The sequence below is a fragment of the Oryzias latipes genome, chromosome 17 (genome assembly GCF_053564925.1).
Source record: "Oryzias latipes strain Hd-rR chromosome 17, Olatipes_Hd-rR_3.1".
Lineage (NCBI taxonomy): Eukaryota > Metazoa > Chordata > Actinopteri > Beloniformes > Adrianichthyidae > Oryzias > Oryzias latipes.
The window spans coordinates 11,447,721-11,465,832 of record NC_136253.1 but is presented as its reverse complement, the minus strand read 5'-3'; the positions used below and the strand labels follow the sequence as shown (position 1 = coordinate 11,465,832).

The following is an 18,112-nucleotide window of genomic DNA, read 5'->3' as shown; positions in this document are numbered from 1 at the left end:
GATCATGAAAGAGACAAAGTACAACTTTTTTCATGATTACCAACAAATGTGTTATAGCAACAAGTCAGTTGTAGTGCTTTACGTTGTGATCTTTAAATAAAATGAATTTTACCATTTTATTACAATGGTAGGCGTATTCATATTCATAAACATTTATTGGTTTTACTGTCAGTCAAAGATCATGAAAGAGACAAAGTTCTTCACGGTTATCAACAAATGTGTTTTAACAACAACAGTATTAAGTTCTTTAGAATGAATTTAAGAAAGACTCTGGTCTATGAAGTGTTGTTTATGCTACTAAACAGAAAAATCCCATCAGTTTTCAGCAAGGAGGTGCTAAAAATCTAGATTACTTTAAACTTTATAGAGTTTATTATTGGAACATGAAGCAATAAAGACCTGTTTCAATTCAGATTAACAGCAGCAGTAATTATGAAAATGTGATGACGGATCAGCAAAGTAAACATAGAGCTATACTGATAGAAAATATAATTTTCTCTTGTGTTGTTGACATTTTTCATCAGAGAACATCAGGAGGATTTTGTGTTGAACAATGTTTTATTTTGAAAGGAACTCATGAACAAAAGTAAAAAATATCAATATTTTAGTTAGAGAAAATGCTGTTTTCAATGTTTTATCCATTAAAAACTACATATTATGGCTAATTGTAACATTAACAGTAATATAAAGCAGTGTTGTGTTTTTCTTCTGTGCTGCTCTTACTGGGTTTGATCAGAGAAAAACAAACCAGATTGACTCTTTTGGTGTGGCTCATGAAAGAAATGTGTAATTGTCAGCAGGTAGTTTGTGACTGCTTGCAAAACTTGCTGATGGTGGATGAGTGACACCTGTGTGGGAGGCCGTGGTTACACACAGAGTAGGGAGGCTGTTGTTTTCTTATAGAACACCAGTGTGCGGCCGGCGAGGGCAGCAAGAGGACTGTTGGAGCCAGCACATGGAGTCTGTGGCGTTTGAGCTTGGCCTGCTGTTGGAGCCAGAGGCGCTTGGTCCGTGACGCTTGGGCGCAACCTGCAAGGTGCAGGCAGGAGGAGGGAGGCATCATACCCCCGGGAAGATCTCACACTGCCATTTGGAGACGCAGAGGGGTGAACAGGCTTCACCCCTCCTAAAGTTAAGTGTGCCAGTTACACCCAGAGATTCTATAAACAGCCTGTAGCTCAGTCACCAGTGATGCCATTTTTATGGGTTGCCCCTTGGGTGCAAAAGTTTAGGGGGGAAAATGCTTAATTCAAGTTTGGGGAGTGGAAACATCAATCTGTGCTACTTGTAAAGAAGCGGGGCATTTTAGCTGAAGCTGCCGCTCTAGAGTCCCCCATCAGGATTTGTAGTCCCACCGGCCACCGTGCGTCAGGTGACTGGACCCCTTAGCGCTGAACCACCTAGCTCCCCACCCCCAGCCAGGTTTACAGAGAGCTGCCCATATGTCACGGTTAAAATAGACGACGTAGAAGTTAAGTGTTTGGTAGACAATGGGTCGCAAGTAGCACTTTTTAGTTAGAGTCTGTGTAAGGACCTCTTCGAGGAGAAGCATTTGGGTGGAGTCCTCTCTTGGCTTAAACTAAGCATCCCTTATACAGGCTACATAGTAGTTGACTTCCAGGTGGGGGGGTTTTGAGTCCCAAATTGTGGGGTTGTGGTGGTAGAAGACGGCTATTTGGGTGAGAAGAAGGCCATCTTGGGCATGAATGTAATTTCTGAGTGTTGGGAAGAACTGTTCCAAAAGCACAGACCACCTCTTATAAAAGGCCAGCCCCTTAGGAGGGCATGGTAGGATGTTTTTGCTGACTGTCAGCGTATCCAAGCTGTTTCAGCTATGGAGCCCTTGACCAGTACAGTGACTGTACTGGCAAACAGCAAAGTGATGCTGTGGGCAAAGACAGCGCCTTGGCCCTAAGTGCCAAAAGTTTGCGCAATGTGGGTACCGTTCGCCGAAGGCGGCAATATCGAGGTTGCACGGACTCTAGTGACTGTAGACCAGGGTAGATTACCTGTGCGAGTAAGGAACTTGAATCCCTTCCCTGTGGTCCTTAGTCGATTTCAGAAGCTAGCCAAGGTCTTTTCGGTCATCCCAGAAAATGTAAAAGGGTGCAAAGACATTTCCCTTTGTGAGGTGAGCACAGGTGTTGTAGAGGTGGCCGTCATTGTGTTATGATGAGTGTGGCTGGACCCAGAAGCAGGACAGAAACAGAAGGTGGCTGAATAAGTGATATTTATTGAGTCCCAGTGGGGGTGGAGGCTTCAGGCTTGGATGTTTTGTGGATGTGACAGGATGTCGAAATTGAACCTTGCTTGGACTCCAGAAGAGTGACAAACGGTGATCAAAGGACTGGAGGTGTAGCTGATGTTGATTCCTGGAGGGGCAGACATAGACATAGAGCGTAACATGGGTCTGAACTATACCGCATGAAGCAGACGCAGACATAATAAGGCTGCAGGCTGATGAGGTGATCAGTGGCAGGTGTGATGAGGATTCCCTGGTAGGTGTGGGGGAAGACCAGGATCCTAACAGGATTCCCCCCTCAAGGGACGCCACCTGGCGGGAGACATGAAAAACTGAATGGACTTTCATCGAGCGTGTTAGGCGCAGTTTCACACAGGCAGGATTGATAATAGAGTCCACAATGAATGGGCCTACGTAGCGGGGGGACAATTACATGATTCCGTGCTGAGAGGAAGGTCCTTTGTTGACAGCTAAACCTTCTGTCCTGGAGAGTAAGCAGGGGCTGGGGAACAACGCCTGTCAGCTGTAGTCTTGGCACGCTGTGAAGCACGGAGCAGAGACTGCTTAGTCGCAGACCAGACCCTGCGACAGCGGTGGATATGGGCTGCCACAGAGGGAACGGCTAGATCAGCCTCCTCAGAGGGAAATAGAGGGGGCTGGTAACCCAAAGAGGCTTCAAAGGGAGACCTTCCAGTAGCCAAGGAGACTAGGGAGTTATGCGAGTACTCTACCCAGCTGAGATGTTCAGACCACCAGGTGGGGTTCTGGGAGCACACGCAACAAAGAGCAGACTCCAAGTCTTGATTCGTGCGTTCGGTCTGGCCATTTGTCTGAGGGTGGAAACCCGAGGATAAGCTGGCAGTAGCAACCGACCCCTGGTAAAAAGACTTCCAGACCTGGGATGCAAAATGGGGACCACGGTCGGAAACGATGTCTGAGGGAATGCCATGAAGACGAAATACATTGTCAATGAGGCTTCTGGCAGTCTCTGTAGCAGTGGGCAGCTTGGGCAAAGCCACAAAGTGGGCAGCTTTAGAGAAGCAATCCACGATGGTCAGGATAACTGTGTTGCCTTTAAAGGCAGGAAGTCCAGTCACAAAATCCACTGCAATGTGAGTCCAAGGTCTGGAAGGGATTGGCAGTGGATTTAGAAGGCCAACAGGAGCTTGATGGGCTGATTTACTGGTGGCGCGAATTGTGCAGGCTGCGACATAAGACCTAGTGTCAGAGACAATGGAAGGCCACTAGAAGTGACGTAGGACTTTGAGCAGTGTCCGACGAAAACCTGGATGGCAAGAGAACTAAGATGCATGGACCCAGGTCAACACTTGTGACCGGACCGAAGCTGGAATATATTGGCGGTTTGGAAGTCCGTTTCCGGGGTCTGGATCAGTGGTCAGAGCATGCTGTATGGCAGTCTCAATCTTCCAGGAGAGACTAGCTAGTACACAGGAGGGAGGAAGACTTGAGGAGGTGCCAGGCTCTTCTGAGGTATGTAGGCGGGAAAGTGCATCAGGCTCGACGTTGCGCAACCCAGGGCGAAAAGAAACCGTGAAATTAAATCTGCTGAAAAACAGAGCCCGACGGGCCTGACGAGGATTGAGTCTTTTAGCTGAACTGATGTATTCTAGATTTTTGTGATCAGTCCAGACTAAAAAGAGATGTTCAGCACCCTCCAGCCAATGGCGCCATTCTTCCAGGGCCAATTTGATGGCCGACAATTCCCTATTTCCAACATCATAATTATATAAGGTGCCAATTTAGGTGAGAAAAACGTAAAAGACGTACACGGATCTGTTTGTCTACAAGTGGATGCATCAGAATGGAGCAGAGCAGGGAGGTTGTTGCTTGGCGATTGTAGGTTGTATACTTTTTTAAACGGCATATTTTGCATCTGCCCCTGATTCACCACAATTTCAATAAAGATATACTCAGAAACACAGTTTTAATCTTAATTTTCTTTATGTATTTCTTCCATCATGAAAAAAAAATGCCACAAAACAATATTTTTAATGAAGTTTTCATTGAAGTTGGTCTTACATTCTCAAAGGTGTAAGAACTTTGGACCATTCATGGTTCCTGTCTTAACACTTTCTTTACTGATTAATTATAATTATAATTTAGACTGAAAGTTATAATTCCTTCATGTTGAATGAAGGAATTATATTTGTTTAGCTTAGAGGAAAGAAGCAAACGGGTAGAAAGAACTAAAAAAAAAAGTAATTCTCTTGTTATTGGTTTATTGCAAATTACAACTTAAATTATTTTGTTTTCGTTTTAGAATCAACTCTCTTTTTCTAACATTTACAGAGTGTACTTGGTGCTTGCTTCTTTTATGACCGTTGTACTTTTTTTAAAATTACCATTTTTGGCTGACCATAAGTTCCTGCTAGCATGCTAGCATTGGTATTGGTGAACCAACAGTGATCCTAGAAAACCGGCAGTGCACTATATAGTGTGTTCGCCAGTTTGTAGTGCTGTCCAAATCTACAGTTCCAAAAACAAGTGTTCTAGAAACTGTGTCTTGTCAAAGAGGCTCTAGGATGGAGTCAGTGGGTTGGGCCCCATGGTTGTTGTTGCATGTCGTGGTTGGGCCCCAAAACCGCTTTAACTTATCTTCTGGATAATTTTAACAGCTAATCATGTGATTATGTTTGGCAGGAATGGCTCATGGTTCCGTGGTAGCGGGTGTGATCGGCGCCAAGAAGCCTCAGTACGACATCTGGGGGAAGACGGTGAACCTGGCCAGCCGCATGGACAGCACGGGCGTTAGCGGCAAGATCCAGGTGCCCGAGGACACCTACCTGATCCTGAAAGACCGCGGTTTTGCCTTCGAGTACCGCGGCGAGATCTACGTGAAGGGCATCAGCGAACAGGAGGGCAAAATCCGAACGCACTTCCTGCAGGGCCGGGTTCAGCCCAACCCGCTCATCCTGCAGCCACGCAAAATCACAGGGCAGTACTCACTGGCAGCTGTGGTGCTCGGCCTGGTGCAGTCACTCAACCGGCAGAAGCAGAAGCAGATTCTCAACGAGAACAACAACTCGGGCATCATGAAGGGCCGCCACCACTACAACCGGAGGACGTTGTTAGCGCCCGGCAGCTCAGACGTGGGAGGGGGCCATCACACTGAAAGCACTGATAAGACGGAGCTGTCCTGAGGAGGGGGGGTCTTTGCTTCGATCCAATGCTGTTTTCAGGCAGAAGTGGGCTTACTGGTTGAGTTAAACCTAAATGCAATGTGCTTTTGTCCTGTAGAAAGCTTTTCTTTTACACATGGTAAACTTCGAATGAGTAAAGAGTGTTCATTCAGTAGAACACTGTCAGCACAAAGGCAACATGCTGTCCAAAGGAGCTGCTGAAGATGCTCACAGTGGTTCAGACCAATGCAAATATGAAACCAAACCTTGTAATGCATCGAAAGGTCCATTTTATGAAGGTTTAGCCTCGTTTTTCCAGGTCAAACATAAAACATGTGGAGTCTTGGAGCCTAAACCTTTTTGCCACTTGGAAAAAGTTTGGTTGATCAAAAGCAACATAAGGAAGTGTGTTTTTAGTGAGAAGAAATATAAAAAGAGGTCCCACCTAAAGATCAATGAGTTCTTGAACTAAAGATGAACACCCCCTTTAGGTGCATTTCTGCTCATGATAAAATGACGTTTATTAAGCTCCACCCACAGCACAGATGTCAGGAATAATTAATACAACCATCCTTGTAAAAGAAGGTTGAGAAGTTTAGTAAGAATCATCTTACATCAGAGGGAACATCAAATCAAATCAAATCAAATCAACCTTATTTATTTATATAGCACTTTTTCGACAACAGATGTCACTCAAAGTGCTGTGCGTAAAATACAATAAAATTTACAAACAAGATGACAAGACAAACCGTGCGAACCCCCCCCCCCCCCCCCCCGCAAAAACACACACACACACACACACCCACACACACACACATCAATAAATAAATAAATAAATAAAAGAGTGATAGAATGATAGAATGTAGAGACCTGGCTTTGTCCTGAGGTGGGAAAACGATAGTTTGGGGACATGTCCACACCAGCAACCCCCCAACCCAAGTTCACGGAGTACACTACCACAGAACCCCCCAGATCCGATCAAAAGAATCAGACCCAGGAGATCCCACTGCAGCGACCCCGCTCACTGAGAAGGGTCAGTCACCGATGTGGAGGATCCCTCAGAGGAAAACACTGGAGTGTAATAAAATGTAAAAGGAATAAAATTAAAATATATATAAAACATAGACAAAAAACAAATAATTACATAAACCTTAATAGGCATATGAAATAGTAAGAGCGACTTAAAAATGAATAGAATAAATAAATGTATTTACATACACATATAAAACTAGTTAAAAGAAAAATAAATTAATAATTAAAATATTTAAAAATAATAATAATAATAAATTTAAAAAAAAAATAATACTAATAAAAAAATAAAAAAAATAAAATAAAAAATAAAACAATTAAAAATCCTACATGTACATGCCACCTTTTAGTTACCTGATGAACTGATCTGACTCTCGTCAATCAATCATCAAGGAGGAACTTTTCCTTTAGGTTTAGCTCTAACCAACACTCTGGACAAGGTTTCCATCAGTCAAATGTCATCTATCCTTGAAGACTTAGAGCTCCAGAATATCTCAGTCTATAAATTGTTTCGAAGACAAAAGGTTTTGATTTTTTTCTTTATTCATCATTCCCAAAATACTTTCCATTCAACAGATTTCTTCTGGTGAAACTATTGACAATAAATAACACACAAAAACAAAACTAATTAACATACAACACTAAAGATTTTCAACAACTGTCTGTCTGGAAATGAAAACCTGTTTTTTCAGGACTGAATCAGGACTTTGACACTCAATAAAGATGCAAAAATATAATTTAAGTCCCACTATGATGTTAAAGCATCAGCTAGTTCTAAAGACAGACTAAAATACTGCAGTGTGAGTCACTCAAAAATATTGAAGAAAATATCATTTAATTAAAGAAAAACAGTGTTCAAAGCTGCCTGCTCCTATGTAAAAAGGTTACAGTAGTTACAGTCCTCTAAACTCTCAGACTTGTTAATTTTATTCCACTATCACTTCAATTAAAGATGCATTTATTGGTTTTTCTGACATTATTGACTGTTTCAAGTCCAGAAACAGAATCTGAATGAGATTCCGGTTTAGTCTTTGACCAGAATGTTCCAGAACCTCTATTCAGAGGTGGAGCTTCTGGTGTTTTGGGGTTATGGTTCTGCAGCAGAACCCAAGTGCTCCTGAACTTAAAACTGATGAATTGGCTGCAGAGTGTCTTTAAAAATAGAAGAAAGAAAAGCAGACGTTATGGTTCCATTAAACTGGCAATTTCCAAACCATCAAACTACCACCACCGTGTTCACCTGCTGTGTTCTGAGCTTTCATTTTAATTTTGGGTTTACTTTTTTCTCAGGTTTAAGTGGAATCATCATTGAAGAATAATATGGGTATCTTTGAGCTACATTATTGGTCTGTATTTCTTTTTTTAGGTATTTAATATGCAAAAATACATATAAAGACATCAATTGGAACAGAAACTTTAACACAGTTGGTTTCATGGTTAAAATCTAAGGTCTCAGTGTGATCCCGCCCCTCTGTGTCATCTGCAGGATTTTATTGTTTGTGCTCTTTGAAAAGGGTTAGCCGATTTTAAGCACAAATTACACATTTTCCTTCAAAATAAAAGCTTCTCAAAGTTTTACCACTAGACCCAACCTGGTGTGCACAAACTTTGTTCCCATGGAGACAGAGGGGAATCCTCCAGTGTCTTTGAGGGTTCAGGACAACATGAATGTCTCACAGACAAACATGAAAATCACTAGAGCCACTATCAGCTGAAAGCCCACTGAGGTTTAACTCAACCAACAAGAAGAGCCTGGGGAGTTGAACAATTCTGCTTTTTAATGAATGTTTGTGTGTGGGGGGGTGAACCTCTGCTTTGGGAGGGTGAAGAGGTGGATGCTGGGAGGATGAGTTTGGTTGTCCTCCGCTCACAGCCTCAGACTGTCAGACATGCCTCTTTTTGTTTCCCCATTTATATTTTGTTGTTTCTTTTTTGTATTTCTTTTATATATGAGAACACAATAAAAAGGGGTCTAATTTTTTATACAAACCTCGTGTCCTGCTGCCTCTTTTGTCCTTGTTTGGTATTTCAGCAAAACTCTTCAGTCTTATGAGAAGATGAACCAGTGTGGCCTGCGCTACAGCCTGTGGGGGAAGTGTTATGATATGGGGCTGCTTCGGCTGTGGTTGAGCTTCAAAGCTTCAATAACCCACTAACTTTTACCCGCCAAAGAGGAGAAAATGCTCTCAACTGGTGAGTGTTAATTGCTTTAAAATAACAGTCTATCACAGTAAACTCATGTATCTATTGAGTTCTAGGCGGAAGAAGTCCCGGGACACGCTGGAGAGACTTCTCTTGGCTGGCCTGGGAAAGACTCGGGGTCCACCCAGAGGAGCTGGAGAAAGTGGTTGAGATGAGAATAGTCTGGGCATCTTTACTTGGACTGCTGCCACCGCGACCTGGTCCCTGATGAGCGATGGAAGATGGATGGATGGATGGATGGATGGATGGATGGATGGATGGATGGATGGAAAAAGTTATATGATGATAAATATAGTTATTTCATCTCCCAGCCCTACTCTGATCCTCCAATCAGCTTCTTTCTTCTCTTCCTGGTCACGCCCATCCTGACAGAGCAGATCTGAAGGAAAAATGGAAAAACTGAAGCTACAGATCAGGAAGAGAAGCGCTTAAGGCGACTCATATTTTTTACACAAAAATATTGTATTAAATTATGAGGTTGAGGAAAACTTCTCATTTGACTGGAATTAAGCTGTTTTACTGCAGAAAGTCCAAAGGACACAGACAGACTGACAGAGATGTTTCTGCTGTAAACATGAACTTGAACATGAACCGCGAAGGGGGGTCTAAGGGCAGGGATGCCAGTATAGCTTAGTCAGTTTGTTAGTTCATTTTACTATATTCCTATTGAACTCTCTGTATTCGTGATCCTTTTGAGTTCATGTTTTACTTTGAAGCCCATCGAGACGACTGTTGTTGTGATTCTGGGCTATACAAATAAAATTGAATTGAATTGAATTGTCATTTCTGGAGTTCCAGGAAAACTGCCTCAGTTCTTCCCTCATATTATTCCCATTTTTCTTCATCAGATTTCACACAAACTCTGGAATGAAGACAAAAGAATCAGGATGTTTTTATTGTCAAATGATCCGAAACAAATTTTCTCTGAAGAACAAAGAAATGAAAACACAAATTTTCAATCCAAAGTTGTCAAATGAAGCAAAAAGAAAGAAAACAAAGTTGTAAATGTTCTTCTTTCTACAAACACAATCTTCTCCTTCATTTTCTTCTCTTGTCGTTTCTGTGTAGAACAAACAGAGAAAGTCTTTGATTGTGACGTCACTGATTCCATTTGTGTTGCAGCTTCCTTCAGTTCACATGACAACAACACAAAAACATGAACAAAACATTTGTGTGAAATTTGAATTCAAACAGTCAAATCCCAAAGTTCAAAGAAACAACAAGAAAACAGATTTGACTCCAAAAAGTTTGAGATTCGTGTTCAAAAATGTCTCAAATCCACAATCTAGACATTTTTCATTTCTCTCTTTATTTCTGACTACAAACATTACTCCACAGAATATTAACAGTTAAAATGTTTAGTTCAAAATGATCCAAAGCAGAGAAATCACTAAAAACAAACATTTTACTTCTTTCAGGGACTATTTGAGTTTACAGAACTCTGCTGTGTCTCCAAAATCACCATACAACCTCAGTCCAGCATGGAGCGTCTGAGTGAATGTGGTCTGGACTCTGTGGAGGAGAGTCATGCTTTCAGAGACGCTGTAGAAGGACAGAACACCTGCTCTGTGATCCAGGTACACTCCTACTCTGGAGGAAACAGGAGCTGAGATGGAGGTTTCTATGCTGTTATGGTGAAATGTGAAACTGTTTGGAGAACAAACTAATGACCAAGATTTATCATTAAAACCAAATAAACTTTCATTTCCAGATCTGCTGATGTTCTTGTATGCGACTGCTACATCAACAAAGTTTCCTCTCCACTCCACCTCCCAGTAACAACGTCCAGTCAGACTCTCTCTACTCAGAACCTGAAATCTATCAGTAAATCTGTCTGGATGATCAGAAACAGACTGAGTTTTTTGCATCACTGTCACCTTTCTGTTCTCCTCTGACAGTAACAGTCGCATATTTGCTGTGTTTGGATCCAGTGTGATGTGACATGAATATTGTAAGAAGTCACCTCTGCTCTTTGGTTCTGGTTCTGGTTCTGGCTCTAAAACATCCACATGAGTGACTGTCAGTGAGATGTTTGTCCATTCCTCTCTCAGAATGTCCTGCAGTTTGTCTCTGAGCTCTGACACAGCTGCTGTCACATCCTCAAAGTATCTCAGAGGACGGACATTGATGTTGGATGAGTGTGTGGACTCACTGAGTGGTGGCAGTGAGGGGTAGTTGAGCAGAAACTGGCTGTGATCCTCTGTGAATGAGAACTGCCTCAGCTCAGCGTCTCTCCTCTTCAGCTCAGTGATCTCCTGCTCCAGCTCCTCCTGAAGATCTTTGACTCGACTCACTTCAGTTTGCTGCTGGGATCTGATCTGCTGCTTCACATCACAGCTTCTTTTTTGGATGAGACGGATCATCTCAGTGAAGATCTTCTCACTGTCCTTCACTGTTTGATCAGCAGAGTGATTGATGGCCTCCACCTCCTGTTGAAGCAGCTTCACCTCCTTCTCTCTGTCCTGGATTCTCTGCTGGATTTGTTGTTGACTCTCCTCCAGCTCTCTCTGCCTCTCAGTCCTTTCTGCTGCAGCTGAGACTGTGTCGTGGCCTCTATGTTCATCCACAGAGCAGAGATAACAGATACACTTCTGATCAGTGCGACAGAACATCTTCATCACCTCATCATGACGGGAGCAGATGTTCTCCTGCAGGTTCTTGGAGGGTTCCACCAGCTTGTGTTTCTTGAATGCAGCTGCATCCAAATGAGGCTGAAGGTGTTTCTCACAGTAAGAGGCCAGACAGATCAAACAGGACTTGATGGCTTTCAGTTTTCTTCCAGTGCAGACATCACAGACCACATGTTCAGGTCCAGCATAGCAGAGATCAGCAGGAACAGCTTGGAGTCCAGTCTTCCTCAGCTTTTCTATTATATTTGCTAACATGGTGTTTTTCACCAGAACAGGCCTCGGTATGAAGGTCTTCCTGCACTGAGGACAGCTGGGGATTTTCTCCTCTTCATCCCAGAATCCTTGAATACACTTCATGCAGTAACTGTGTCCACAGGGAATAGTCACCGGATCCTTCAGCAGATCCAGACAGATGGAACAGCTGAAGGTTTCTTGATCCAGATCAACTCCTTTCTGCGCCATTTCTCCTCTCAGACAGAAAAACTGTGAGAGTTTCACTTCCTCAGAAACCAGTATGACTCTGATCATCCAATCAGGTGGTTTACTGTGAGTTCAGCCAATCAGCTTCTTTCTTCTTTTCCTGTTGGTTACGCCCATCATGACAAAGGAGGAGCTGCAGATCAGGAAGAGGAGAACTTTATAGATGGTGGCTGTTAAACCTTTTAGAAAGAGAAAAATGAGACATCAAAAGACTTCTTCAGCAGATCCAGACAGATGGAACAGCAGAAGGTTTCTTGATCCAGATCATTCGTGGTCATTTTGCTTCAGAGTTCTAGTAAAACAAGCTGCACTTTTTTCTACAGTTAAGGTTTCCTCACAGCTTGTTTTCCATTTAAGACTTTGAACTTTCAAATTTTTTGTCATCAGGAGGAGGGATTTCAGGATCAGATTGTAGAACAGTCTGTGATTTCACAGCAGACTTTACTGCAATTTTTGAAACGTTTATTGGTTTTACTGTCAGTCAAAGATCATAAAAGAGACAAAGTTCTTTATGGTTATCAACAAATGTTGTGTTTTAGCAACAACAGTATTAAGTTCTTTAGAATGAATGTAAGAAAGACTCTGGTCTATGAAGTGATATTTATGCCCCTAAACAGACAAAAAGACAGAAAAATCCATCAGTTTTCAGAAAGGAGGTGCTAAAAAGTTAGATTTGTTTAAACTTCAAAGAATTTTTTATTGGACCATAAAACAATAAAGTCCTGTTTCTATGCAGGTTAACAGCAGCAGTAAGAAGGAAAAAGGATGACGGTTCACCAAAGTAAACATAAAGCTATACTGATAGAAAATGTCATTTTTTACTTGTGTTGTTGACATTTTTCATCAGAGAACATTTGCTGCATCAGGAAGATCATATGTTGAATGATGTTTTATTTTGAAAGGAACTCATATCATCCTTTGTCAAATGTAGAAAATCAATATTATAGTTGGGAAAAAACTGCTGTTTTCTCTTTACATTTTACTGTTTTATCCATCAAAAACTACATAATGGATACAAATCATAAATGTAAAATTAACATAAATATAAACCAGTATTGTGTTTTTCTGCTTTGGTCAGAGATAAAGAAAACCAGAACGCATCCTTTGGTGTGGCTCAGAAAAGAAATGTGTAATCATCAGCAAGTTGTTTAGATTTCAACATTTATTTCCTATCATACTTTAAACCAGTGGTTCTCAAACATTTTCTCTTGTTCCCCACTATGAGGAGGAAAAATGCCCCCACACATACCCACACACACACTATGAAATGACTGTGACAAATTAAATATGTTAAACTTTAATGCCACATCAAAATATTAAACATTCCTGCTGCTAGAGACTAAAAGCCTCAAATAAAAGATAATTCACTTTGTAAAAACAACTACATCAAACCTATGCGCAAAAAGAAACCAAATGTTAATGACTGCAATGTATGGAAGCATTTGTGTAGCAAATTTAAAAATAAGGGGGGAGGAGCTCTCCCCCTCCCTTGGTTGCCGTATGGAATGGGTCCCCCCTCTCTCGGTTTTATTGGCACCTTTGACATGTAGGGCCCTTGGTAGGGGGGTGCTTGGACATCACTGCTAGCAAGCAGCAGAAGTCTTCTTAGCCCCCTACCTGCCAATTTTAACTGCACCTTAGACATTTAGGGCCCCTTGGTGGGGAGGGTGATGGGACATCACTGTGAGTAATCAGGAGATGTCCTCTCAGTCCCCTACCCGGCAATTTTAACTGCACTCCCTTAGTACACACTCCTCAAACCCCCTGGTAGGGGGAACTGGACCCCTGGCAACAGCGGCAGTGTCCCCTGGGTGCTGGTTTCCTGGGCCCGGCGGCCCTCTCTCCACACAGGGAGAGGGATCCCTGAGCTTTCTGGCAAGGCCAGGGGCCGGGGATCACATCACACCTGACCCGGGGGTGTCCGTGTCCCTGGGGTGTGAGTTCTGGTCCTTGCCCCTAAGCGCTGGGCCTCGCCAAATTTCCAACTGTGGCCGAGCCTGGTCGGGCCATGTTTACAACACCCTCTTGTGGACCCCTTTTCTCCTGGGTGCCCTCCTCCTGGACGGGGACGGCTGGCCCCTGCCTTGCTCCTTTTTGGACCAACCGTGGGCCGGGTGGGTGGCTTTCAGGAGCGCGGAGCAGGTATCCCTTGGGGGATCCCCCCATGCCTCCCTGCTCTGGCTCTGGGGTCCCCCGTGATGGTCCTGCTGTCCTTGGCCTGGGTAGTAAATGTGGTCGCCTGGGGGGTGGTTGTTCTCTATCTGCTGCCGTGCGGGTATTGGGGGGTTCTGGCTGCCGCTACTGCTGTGGCGGGGGTCTTGTTGTGGGGATGGCTGTGCACTGTCCTTCCTTCTTCCTGCATTCCACCATCCATTTTAGAAGAACATAAACACTCACTTGAGCACAGGTGTTAGCTCACCTTTTCACAAATAGTTTGCCTGATTGAATTAAATATCTCACACTAGTTGGTTTAAATGCATAAGTATGCGTGCGTGAACATTATTTGTATTGTGTACATTTTGTCATGGGAATATTTTTGGGAGCCAACAGGTATGTTTATAACATTTGAGTGTATGTGTGGACAGGCCCCGCCCTTATAGACGTGTATTACATCTGAACCTCACTGTAAAGAGGTCATAGTTTTAAACCCTCCCCCCCAATCACCCTCCTATCCCCCACTCTCTAATATCCCTCTCTCTTCTTCCCTCCTTTCTTTTTCCATCCGGTCCAACACAAAAAAAAAATCAAATATGATTAAAATGAATAAAGTTGGGCCTCGATTGCAAAAGGGATTTATTCAGACATACCTCTGGTTTGTCGGAAGATTCATAACCTCTGTTGTTAAAGTAAAATATGTCCAACACAAAAGGCCTTCAGCTCTCATCTGTTTGCCCAGCTGTTGGACAGGACAAGTTAAAAAAAAAAAACATAAAAAAATAAAAGTCAAAACCAGAAATGCTTTTTCATTTTCAAAATGAAGTTGCATTTGTTGACTCAATATTAAAAAGAAAAAGCGAAACCACTTTTTCTTTTTAATCTTCAACAAAAATATTCCATCTGAGTACTATGAACAAGCTTAATGATTTTGTTTCGATGCTGCTATCAGGCACACTATGATACAAGCTTAAGTAACCCCCAATTTCAAGCTACATTGCATATTGTAACACAGAACATCCCAATTTTTAAGGCTTCCACCTGGCAATATAGTTTGCAAACACCTATAAGGCCTATAACACCCCTTCACTTTCAGTGCAGATAGGTACATGGAGTGCAGTCGTCGTTGCGGCTCCAGATTAAGGAGTGCAGGGACAACGATCTGCAGGGAAGCTGCAGGACGAGCAGAGACTGTGGAACTTGGAGCCAGCCGACTTTGTCGAGGGTTTTACATCATCCGCCAGAAACGGTATTGCTGATCAGGGGGTATGAGTCGCAGGCTCAGGAAGCGATGCATTGATAAAAAACAAAGCAGTATTAGTCTTGGGAATGAATACATAAATAATTTAGAACTGATCAGTTTAGAATGCCTAAGATAAAAGGGGATAAAGTGCTATTAAGAACAACTCCGAGAAGTTGAAATCAAGTAGTGAGTTTAAAGAGAAGGTCCTATTTGTGTATTCATCGCACCATAGAAACCATCAGAGCACAGATTCGAACAAGAAACGACAGTTAATATGGGACCTGCCGTAATATTAACACCAAAAATAAATTTTTTACACACACTTATGGTAAGAGAGAAGTAACCTTTCGTCATTTTTGGAGGGACGCACCTTAAAAAGGCCGTCGAGGAGCAGGCGAATATAAGGGTAACCAAGGTCCAAAGAGATTACGTAGATGAGGAAGGTCACCATCCCAAATAGGAAACTGACACATAACACTTCAAACCCCACCTAATCCAGAAGACGCCACCGGGAGGAATGGAGAGACAGAACAGAGAGAGCATCAACAGCATCAGCCTCCCGAGCGATTCACAGCGTCCGGTGAAACAAATCATAGAGATGGCATAGTCAGCCAAGCGCAAAACAAAAAACCGGAAGGATCACGAGGAAAAGGCTGCTGATGCAAAAAAAAATACAAATAAAAAAATGGAGGAACCAAGGCGCCGACAGTTCTCACACAATTGTGACAAACCTGAAAACGTTTGAGTGACCACCTTACCGAAAAAAATGGGGGCCCAGAAAGAGCCCATCACAAGCCCCCCACAAACCAGCCATAAATCTCTAAATCAACCAGAGAGAAGAGAAAACATCAGTGAGGTTGAGAAGACAGGGCCACGTACAAAACTGACACATTCACAATGGGGCAGATGGCAGTTCCCTGAAGGCCAGGGAAACGCTCTTCTTCTCCTTTTCCTTCTTTTACTCACAGAACAGACAAGTCCATAAACTGACCAATCCAACAGCAAGTTAAACTATTAAATGCACACAGCTTCAACAGAAAAGAAAAGAAACAAAACAAAGACACCACAACAAAGCCAGCACCGAATGATGGCCCACACAACAGAAACCGGACCAGGTTTTGAAGAAAAGCAACGTGTCCTTATACAGAACTGTAAGTCCCAGGGTCCTAAGGGCCGTGATGTCACCGATGACCACGTTAAGCAGGAAGCACAACCGGATAAAAACAACACAGAGCACGAAAGATGGCAGCATGCCGCTCAACAAGAGATTTCAGCTCAGCGTCTCTCCTCTTCAGCTCAGTGATCTCCTGCTCCAGCTCCTCCTGAATTCCCGATGTTCTGTAAATAGTCCTTGATGTCTTCAAAGTTGGTATACATGCTTCTGCTGTTAAAGTGAATGATTGACAGTTTTTCTTCTGGGTTAACAAAGTTTTTAAAGTCCTCCATGCTGTAATATTTGCAGTCCATATTAACAGTGGAAAAGAATTGATCAGGGTCGATGTCTTGAAGGTTGTTGTCATTATCACTGAATATTTTAAGGTCGGTTTGCTCACCATTCAGATCTCTCTGAGAGTTGTGGTTGCGGGTGACTGTTGAAGAAAAAGTGTTGTTATTTTTAGAAGCCATGGATAGTAGAGTTTGTCTCCTCATCTTGTAAGACCAGCATCTTCACGTATCTCTTGTTTAGACTGTAGTGGGTAAATATTTTTCCAAATCTTGCAGGCTCCTGATAAGAACAACCTTGTCCTGCTCAGGGGAGCCACAGAGTTTGGCATAAATTTTACAGTCTTTTACCCAGGTTCCCTGAATTTTCCCCTGCTTTTTCAAGTAACGTGCTCTTCTGGCGACGTCGGCATTCCTTTTCGTGAGGTTTTCATTCATGAAAACGTTGGTTCCCCTCATATTTCTTCCTTGCTTCAATAAAGCTGCTTTGTGTTTCCGATTGACAAACTTTAAGAGGATTGCTGGTTTGTCGGTGTCTCTTCTCCTGGGAAGCGGTCTGCAGATCTCCACATTGTTGGTGTCCAGAGAAATTCCATTGGACTTTAGGAAGTCCTCCACCTGTTTTTCCACAGAGCTCGTCTCCTGCTCGTCGGATTCCTCACCGTTCCCGGCGGTCACTGCATGCGCGTATGACCGGGGTTTGATTTTCAATCCGGTGATTATCACGTCCTTAGATCTGGAGATCTGCTCTTGGTCATCCATTCGTTTCTCGATTATATCCATCCTGTTGAAGCACTGCTCCTGCAGAGCCTGGACCTGCTTCACCTCTCCGATAGCATCCAGAATTTGTCCGTGAACAATCTTCATAGCTTTGATCTCTTCCAGCACAAAATCAAGTGTCTTCCTCAAGTCCTCATATTCCTCAGACACTGGGTTTCTTCTCGGCATGTTTAGGAATTGCTTTTCTCAATATTTACGCTTTTATGCGGTAAATAGAGTTGAGAACTGCAGCTGCTCTATGCCTGCGTGGCGTCTTCTCCGAGAGCCGGAAGTTGCACCCAATACTAAAATTAACTCCAGCACTGTATCGTCTGCTCTTCGTTGCCTGAGACATTCACTGAGCACACTATCAGTTGGGGCCTTGAGCTTGATGTACTCATGCATCTTGGATGTTACATCCTGGATAGTGGCTTTTACGCTCACTAGTCCTCGGCCTCCTTCCTTGCGGCTAGCATACAGTCTCAGGGTGCTGGATTTGGGATGGAACCCTCCATGCATGGTGAGGAGCTTTCGTGTCTTAACATCCGTGGTCTGTATCTCTTCCTTTGGCCATCTTATTATTCCTGCAGGCTATCTGATAACTGGCAGTGCGTAGCTGTTTATTGCCCAGGTTTTATTTTTGCCATTGAGCTGGCTTCTCAGGACTTGCCTCACTGGTATTTAGCTGTTGCAGCTTTCCTTGTTGCCTGCTCCAGGTTGCCATTTGCCTGCGGAATTCCAAGGTACTTGTAACTGTCCTCAATGTCTGGTATTGTTCCTTCTGGGAGTG

General features: G+C 43.1%; 1 protein-coding gene and 1 pseudogene across 2 annotated transcripts; one reads left to right on the top strand and one right to left on the bottom strand.

Moving 5' to 3' along the window:
• The first annotated feature begins 937 nt into the window (after positions 1-937).
• On the top strand, positions 938-5,537 carry LOC144986679 (adenylate cyclase type 8 pseudogene; annotated as a pseudogene). The gene is made up of 2 exons (XR_013650527.1): positions 938-1,131; positions 4,904-5,537. The product of XR_013650527.1 is annotated as an adenylate cyclase type 8 pseudogene (transcript).
• Positions 5,538-9,481: 3,944 nt separating this feature from the next.
• Positions 9,482-12,042, bottom strand: LOC101160588 (tripartite motif-containing protein 16). The gene has a single exon (XM_023965393.2). It carries the CDS (start codon positions 11,769-11,771, stop codon positions 10,035-10,037), a length of 1,737 nt encoding a protein of 578 aa, XP_023821161.2. The 5' UTR covers positions 11,772-12,042; the 3' UTR covers positions 9,482-10,034.
• Between the last annotated feature and the right edge of the window lie 6,070 nt (positions 12,043-18,112).